General features: G+C 46.9%; 1 protein-coding gene across 1 annotated transcript; it reads left to right on the top strand.

Annotated features, from left to right (window-relative positions):
• Nucleotides 1–342: 342 nt before the first annotated feature.
• CNRIP1 (cannabinoid receptor interacting protein 1) lies at nucleotides 343–7,921 on the top strand. Its single transcript, XM_005232995.4, has 3 exons — nucleotides 343–898; nucleotides 1,601–1,745; nucleotides 6,474–7,921. The coding sequence occupies exons 1-3, from the start codon at nucleotides 720–722 to the stop codon at nucleotides 6,636–6,638; spliced, it is 489 nt and encodes a 162-aa protein (XP_005233052.1). The 5' UTR covers nucleotides 343–719; the 3' UTR covers nucleotides 6,639–7,921.
• Nucleotides 7,922–8,320: the final 399 nt, after the last annotated feature.

The following is an 8,320-nucleotide window of genomic DNA, read 5'->3' as shown; positions in this document are numbered from 1 at the left end:
CGGCTCGGCACAGCACCGCTCGGCACGGCACGGCTCGGCACGGCTCGGCACAGCACCGCTCGGCACGGCACGGCTCGGCACGGCTCGGCACAGCACCGCTCGGCACGGCACGGCTCGGCACAGCACCGCTCGGCTCGGCACGGCTCGGCACAGCACCGCTCGGCACGGCACGGCACGGCACGGCTCGGCTCGGCGCAGCACCGCTTGGCACGGCACGGCACGGCTCGGCACGGCACGGCACCGCTCGGCACGGCACGGCTCGGCACGGCACAGCACCGCAAGGCACGGCACGGCTCGGCACGGCACGGCACAGCACCGCTCGGCACGGCTCGGCTCGGGCCCCCCGTGCTCCCTCCGGGCCCGATGGCGAGATTAAGGCTGCCGTAATCGGGGCCGGATTAACTCCCTGGAAACCGGGCGCAGCCTGAGCAGCTGTGAGCGCCCCCCAGGCCGGGCTGCGGGGCGGCGCGGGGGGCGGGAGGGGGGTGGGCAGCCACCGCCCAGATGCTGCGCCGCGATTAGGGGGAGGGAGAAACCCAAATATCCATCATCCGCGGCCTTTGGGAAGGGCTGGGCTGGCGAGGATCCGCAGCCCCTCCTCTTCCTCCTCCCTCCTCCTCTTCCTCTCCCTCGCAGCCTCGCTCCGTCCCGGCCAGCCGCCTCCCGCGGAGGGGGACGCAGGAGCGCAGCCTCCCCTCCCCCTCCCCCGCTGACAAGCCATGGACGACATCCCCGGCCTCGTGAAAATCAGCGTCTCCCTCAAGATCCAGCCCAACGACGGGGCGGTCTATTTCAAGGTGGACGGGCAACGCTTCGGGCAGAACCGCACCATCAAGCTGCTGACCGGGGCCAAGTACAAGATCGAGGTGGCCCTGCGGCCCGGCACCGTCCAGGCCACGTAAGTGCAGCCCCCCCGGCCCTCCCTTCCCCGGCGCTTTATTTTTAGAGGTTTAATATTTTTTCCTGGCAGGCTGACAACGCGGCGTTTCTGTCATTTCTCCCTCCCCGCCCCGTGTTGTGCTTTGGTGGCCCCGTTTCTGGGTCCCTGGCCAGCTGTTCCCGGTGCTCTCTGCCCGGCTGGCTCGGGGGAGAGGCTGCGCTTTGGGAACCGCTTCCTTCCCTCTCCCTGCCCACCTTCTCCCGAAGCTCTTCCAAGCCCAGCTCCTTTTCTCCCTCCTTCCCTGCGGTTTGCCCTGCAGACAGGGGAAGGGGCGCCTCTGGCCCTGCGTGCCAGGGATGCACCGAGCCCAAGCCTCACTGCACCACGGCAAAGCAGGGCCTGGGACCAGTGAGGATGCAGATGGAGAACCGGTGCTGGGTGGAGAGGCAGCCCTGGAGAGGAGATTCAACTCGCCTCTCCCCAGCTGCTGGAGATCAGATCCCTCCTGCCTTTTCTTTCTACACCTCCCCCGGGTGACTGCAGAGCCCTGACATTTTTCAGGAGCCCCAGTGAGTCAGCAGCACCTGCAGGTCTGCTAAAATCCCTGAGGCATCCCCCCGCACAGAAGCTGCCAGGCTGCAAGCCCACGCCGGTTCCAAGCTGCCAGGGGAGGTGCCGTGCTGGGCTGCTGAAGGTTGGATCCCATCCGTCTCTTTGCAGGACAATGGGCATCGGGGGTGTCAATGTCCCGCTGGAAGAGAAATCGAGGGATGCACAGGTGGCCTCTTACATCGGGATCTACGACACAGAAGGAGTGCCCCACACCAAAAGCGGGGAGAGACAGCCCATCCAGGTCAACATGCAGGTATGAGGTTCTCCCAGCCTGGCATGGGAAGATGAGGGAGGGCATTAGGGGCTTGTCTGACAGAGAGAGGTGTGGAGGTGAAATATTCCAGGGCGGAGCTGCTGCCCTCCTCTTTGCTTTCTGTCAGTAACACCACTGGTTATAACCTAGCTGGAAAACACAAGCTCTGCTTCCCAAGGGGAAGCCAAGAGAGCAGCAAGGGCCAGGATGCAGTAGGGGGATTTCTAGAGACGTGCAAAGCCCTTTGGGGTGCTGCAGCAGAAAGAAATGTGAGCTGAACCTCTCACCCCTTCTGCAGGGCTTCTTACAGACTTCAGGCCACCCCCACCAAGGTCCCTGGCTAGGAACCAGGCAAGCCCAAACCCAAGCCCTTGGTGTACAGCACCACCAGGATTTTTGGAGCAGAGCATGCCCCAAGCACAAGGGCTGATTACTCTCCCCTTCCACCTGTCATCTGCAGGATGCCAGAGGCCAAAAGCAGCCATGAGAACACGCACCACCCCACCCCAAAGGCTGTCTTCTCCCTTTCCCCATATGCTTCCATTACCACATGATCTCTGCATCCACAAACCTAAGTTCTTATTCAAGTGGTTCCTCACCCCAAGCTTAAAGAGAAGTTCCAAGGGCCAGAATCAGTATGTGCCATGGCCCCACAGTGAGATGGCAAAAGCTTCAACCTGAAAGGCAACAGAGCTGAGATGGAAGACAGGGAGAACCAGCAGTAAGATTTCCACAGCACTCTTTGGGTGGTAGGCTCGGGGTGCAGAGGGAGATTTGTTTTGCTTTGGCTTTGGTTTGGTTGTTTGCGGGTTTTTTCCCCCTCTCCTATTACTGTTGTGAGGGATTTCTGCTGTATGTTCTACACCTCCTGTGCCAAAAGGGGAAAGAGGGCAGTAAGCCATCTTCATCTGAAGCTCTCTTAAGGGTCTGTTCCAACTTACACAAGTTTAGAACCTTGCCAAGCCCACCAGATTTCAGCTTTCTCACTTTTGCTCCACTGCACACAAGACTTTATCTTGATCTTTATCTTCACTATTTTTTTCTGGAATCATCATTTAGCATGGCAATACCCTTCTGAATAAGAACTGTAATATCTCCATTTGGTGTTTCTAGTAATTACAGCATGCCTAACTTTATTTTGGAGACCTACATCTCATTAACACTTACCGCTTTATAATCTTACGTTAATAAGACTGCCCTGAAGTATTTGTTCACGTTAATCACTTTTCTATACGGTCATCTCCTCTTAACACCCAGGAAACCCAAACCCCCAGTATGACTTCTCAACCAGCAGAACAGGGCTGCTGGGTGCCGTTGTTTAGTATTACAGTTATATTTCACCATGTCCTTACACCAGGAGGTGAAAGGGCCGTGCTTCCAAAAAAAACCAGCTTCTTTGACTAAAGGCATCCCTGTTTTGATAGCCACCTTTACCCTTAAGTGTAGCACTGATGTGAACTCTGAAAATCTGGAAGTTTGACTTTTCTTATGGAGAAACCAAGTCAGTCAGAAATACAGTAATTCCAAGAAACGCCTGGAGGGTCTGATTTTCAGCTACAAGCTCTGCCGTGGTTTGTTGTGGCATCAGGAGGGGTAGCCACAATATTTGCCCAAAGAGATGTTGTTACAAATGGAATCCTGCGGTACTAACCATGAAGCTAATAGGATTTTCAAGCATTAAGCAGGTCCTCAACCCCTTTTAGGATCTCGTCTTGATAGAGAGGTTCTTCAGTACAGACTTGTACATCCACAATTGATACTTCTAAGTATTAAGTATAGGAAACTCGATAGGGATTTAACATGTTTAACTCATCATTTAGCTGCTTAGCCAGACAGAGCCGTAACAGATTTAGGGGACCAGCCTCAGATACCCCAGTCTAAAAACTGCTTCTAATACCTACGTCCTGAATCTTCAAAACTGGGCTTATCGCATACAGCTTTAAATTTTCCTATTTCCTTCAGCTATGAGGAACTTCTGCCTCCAGTTCCTTTTCTGGAAGAGGCAGGATCCCGATGCATCCCAGGGAAATAAGGACACTATTGAAGGCCTAAGATCTGAACTCACATTAGAAATAGATTGTGAGGCCAGTCTTGCAGTTAAAAACCAAACTGATACAGCCTGTCTAATGCTTGAAAGACAGAAGGTCCATAGAAGTCCATAATAATTTATTTCCCATCCATTTCAAAACTTTAGACAAATAATTATTTGTGGTCCTACTTTAACTGACTAGTAGACATCTGACCTATTACAGCATAGTTTATACACATAAAACAACAATCCTGTTTGTGAATTCAGAATCAGAGGATGCATTTCTGTTACCTGAATGCTCAATTATGCGTGTTCTCCAGAAACTGCTGAATTGTCTAACAAATACTAAGTTAGAAACCTCTCTTTGGGTCTCATGTTATTCTTGGTCAGTCTAAAGTAAGATTGAATAAAGACTTCTACTCCCAGTAATAACCAGACACCAAATCATCCTAGCATGCAAATTCAGAGGGAGTGATTAAATAACTATTCACACCTATAGCACTGGATGACAGAGGACAGCAGACAGGGAAATAGGCTTCCAAGGGCCATCCCCCCTCCCTGGGGAACCCCGTACACAGTCCTAGCGGAGAAGCCAGGATTCAGTGGCAGAGCCATGGGAATTCAGGGGAGCTCTAAGCATGCAGGATGCTCATTATGCCACAGAGCTGCTGTATCTGCTAAGTACTGGGCTGGGGCGGGGTGGGGGGGGTGGGGGCACAGGGTACCAGAAAAGCTCTGCAATTAATTCTTTCCTTCTCCTGGAAATCCACAGCAGTCAAACTGCTCAGGGTAGCTCAGCAGACTGGGTCATTGCGGGTAGATAGAATTTGTTTTCTTCCTCTATCCTGTTGAAATTCAGATCCTCCATACATTGATGAAATGCTGCTCTTGTACCATATCACCTTCTACAAATGCTGTTAGAAAAGCTTTTTCTTCCTCAGTTTGCACACTGAGGGTGGCTGATGCTCCTCTGACAATTGCTCTTTGTGGATTGCGCACCGTAATACCCAATGTGCTTAAGCTTTACTATCTTGCATTATGAGTGTATCAGGGTTACTAACAGAGATGTTTAATTAAAAAATATATCCTTAATTAAGCTTTTAGATTTAGGGAGAGATAAAATAGCCTGTACATCTCATCCTCTTTTAGTCAAAGGAAGCGGTAGAAATATTTCAGCTGCTCCTTTAAGGTAACACTTGGAACTGGAGATGAATAAAAACCTTCCACTAACAGCACACAGCAACTCCTGCTGTTGTCATGGCTAAATTTAACTTACCACAGTGGTCTGGGGGAAGGTTTAAAGCAAGGTCCATTATGCAGCAGCAGCTTACAAACCACATCTTGACTTAAAAAAAATAATTAAAAAGATGTCCTTCTGAGAAAACTGGATACAGAAGGCTCTGCTTGCAACTCGGGAAGAGTCACTTTGTAAAAGGGCTTTCATACTGACATTGCAAGTGTGATTAAAACGGGCAGATGATCAAAGGTCAGCTCCCAGACACATGATGGGAATGGAAAACAGTCAAGTGAAGAAGCTGTCATTAAAGTGAGTGATGGAAATATTCAAAAGGAAAAAATGTTGAAGAACAGTGCTCTTCAGTAGCGCTGAATCCACTGTGTAGTATCTTCTAACAACATAACACAATCAACAAGCCATACTACTGGGACCAACAGCAATATGTACAGGCTTCACACCCACACTTCAGAATCTCTGCAAGGTCTCAAGGCACAGAAACCCACATTTTACATCATCATTATAACTGAAATCTATCCTTGAAAGCCTCACTCATAAGGTTTTTCCGATATTCTAAGGGTGTCCAGCAGTGCTTAAAAAAACAGAAAGGAGATTTTATTCTACAGAACTTAATGTAACCATAGTCTCATTCACTTCAAAGTTGCAAGCACAATCAGATAACTTACCGTTAATGTCTACTCCTTCACTGTATTAGACAGTTACCGGCTAAACACACTGATTATCTCCTTCCTGGCTTCTGTTACTCCTATCTAAGTTTGAAAAGCTGCAGTATCGTAGTACAACTAGCAATTAAAGAAATGCACAAAGAACTTCTTTTGCGTAAGTTTCATGTAACTTGCAGAAGAGAATTCCAGGGAAGAAGTGAGTGGTCTCATAGCAGCGTGTCTCAATCAAGACTCTGCCAACGCAAGCCTACAAAATATAACAGAGCAAATAAAATACAGCAGAGAAAAAAAATACAATTAAGCAAAAGAAGGAAACTTACCAATGCTAACTGCAGCCTCTAGGTAGGGTATGAAGGTGAGGTGATGACCTGTGTCATTACAGATCAGTACTGATTGACCTACAGCATATGCAAGCCAAGATCATCAGGCCAGCTACTGCTGTGTCATCTTAAGAAGGATTGCAGCTTTGATTTTTGCTGTCAGTAACATTTATCCAGATGAGAACTTGAACATTTTTACTCCCTTGCCTTTCCCAGATATCAGTGCAAGAGGACAATACGTGGAGAATCTGATCCTTTATGTTTTACGTATGCCTAAACATAAAAGACTTTGTGACTGCTAAAGCAGGCTTTATGGGTCTTTGATTTATTGACTTGAGGAACAATAATCCTCCTGTCAGCTGCTTTACGTTCCACGGTTTCATAAGAGTGTTGTTTCTCATTAAGGGAGAGAAATCAACTAATCAGCTCACTAACCCTGCTATTCCCTCTTCCTTGCAGTTTAACGACATTGGCGTTTTTGAAACAGTCTGGCAAGTCAAATTCTACAACTACCACAAACGGGATCACTGCCAGTGGGGAAACAGTTTTGGCAGTATTGAGTACGAATGCAAACCAAACGAAACGCGCAGTCTTATGTGGATCAATAAAGAGACCTTCCACTGAAGAGAGTGAAACCAATACTGCTGGACAATCTCCCTAAGGAAAAAATCTACCTTTTTAAACCAGCAAGAAGCCTTAACAAAGGCATACCGTAACATTGCTGTGTTCCATAAGGTTCTGATGACTACGCTGTATATACAGCTGGTGCCATTGAAATCTTTGCCTATTACTGTATTTTAATTTACCATGACATCTGCAACGCTCTTTATCTATCACCCTGAGAATACTGAAAAGTTCATGGTAAAGAATATTTGATAGCTGGGTAGAAAGTCATACTGTCATAATACTGTTGTAAGTATTGGATTATTCCCACTAGATGTAACAACTTTTGTGAAGTGTTTTGCTTTATTGCTTAGAATTTGGATGCCACATCACATCAGTGATTTCTGTACTTACAGTTGTGTTTGCTCCTAAATCGGTGTGCACTTTAAGCATTTTGTGTTACATGTCATCCCAGTGGACAGCAAAAAGTGCAGATTATGGGTATGTGTAGGTTTAGCTAAATGGCAGCTACTGCACTGTTGATATTGTGCTCTCATACCGGGGGTTTGGAAAATCATTCTCCCTTTTGTTAAGTGCTGTAAGACATTCTGTGAAGTTTACTAATTTACCAAATCTCTCAAAATAGGATTCTTTGTTGTTAAGTTTCCCAGTCTCTGAAATAGCTTTAGGAAACTGTATAAAACGTGCTAACCTGAATGAAGGAAAAGCAATAAATCAGTTGTGGTATCCAAGACATCTAACAACACGGCTAATATCTATCTTAAGATCACATAGTATTCTTGAAAGATACAGCAGCCATACTTAATTTAGTTCTTAGCGTTCTGGTAGTAATCTACACATTTGTTTTAATGACACATTGCTCAAATCTGCTAAATCCTACAAATCAACTTTCTCAAGCCTGACCGCTGTATTATACCAAAACCAACAGGATTTCTGACCAACAAACACTCAGAAGCGTGAAGAGTGCAGATCCCAGCACATGTTTATATGTGCATTGCACTCTTTCAAATAAAGATAAGCATGTAAGCATTTGCATGGTTAAGATAAAGGTGCTACATAAACACTAGATAGTGTTTAACACGTACGGATGACAAAAAACAAACATATATTTTCTTCCAGTAAATAAAGCAGGGAAACAACTACACTGTCCCACCCCCAACTTGGGCTGAAGCAAGCTGTCAGTTCTTGCGTATCTGGTATTTCCTTTGTGTATAATTTGTAAATTGTGTATGTAAATGGTAACAATGACTTTTGATCTTTGTAATAAAGGACTTAAACAATTTCTTCTCTAGTCTGACCACCTAAATGACTTGAAAATACTGTATGAAAAAGGAAGCGGTTTTAGAAAGTCAGACAGCAGAGGTTATGTAGTCGGTGCTTTCTGAGAATCCAGTCCAAATTACCTTATGTTCTTTACCCAAAGCTACTGTTTCTAGGAAATAGAGATCCAATACACTAGAATGCAGACAGTTAATTTAATAACACTCAATAGAGCTTTTCAACAGAACTCAGCTGCATTTTGTTGCATTAACATAGTGTGGAACGTAGAGATTTAGGACAGAAGTGAGACATCAAAGAAATATTTTCATCCATTGACTTAGTAATCAAAAAGCTTGACTGTTTGCAGATTTCTACAGACAAAAGAGCCTGGCAGTAGCACTGAAACAGTGAGCTAGCCAGCT

This window comes from Falco peregrinus, chromosome 7 (assembly GCF_023634155.1).
Source record: "Falco peregrinus isolate bFalPer1 chromosome 7, bFalPer1.pri, whole genome shotgun sequence".
In the NCBI taxonomy this organism is placed as follows: Eukaryota; Metazoa; Chordata; class Aves; order Falconiformes; family Falconidae; genus Falco; species Falco peregrinus.
Note: the sequence above shows the minus strand (reverse complement) of the source record. Positions and strands in the feature narration are given on the sequence as shown.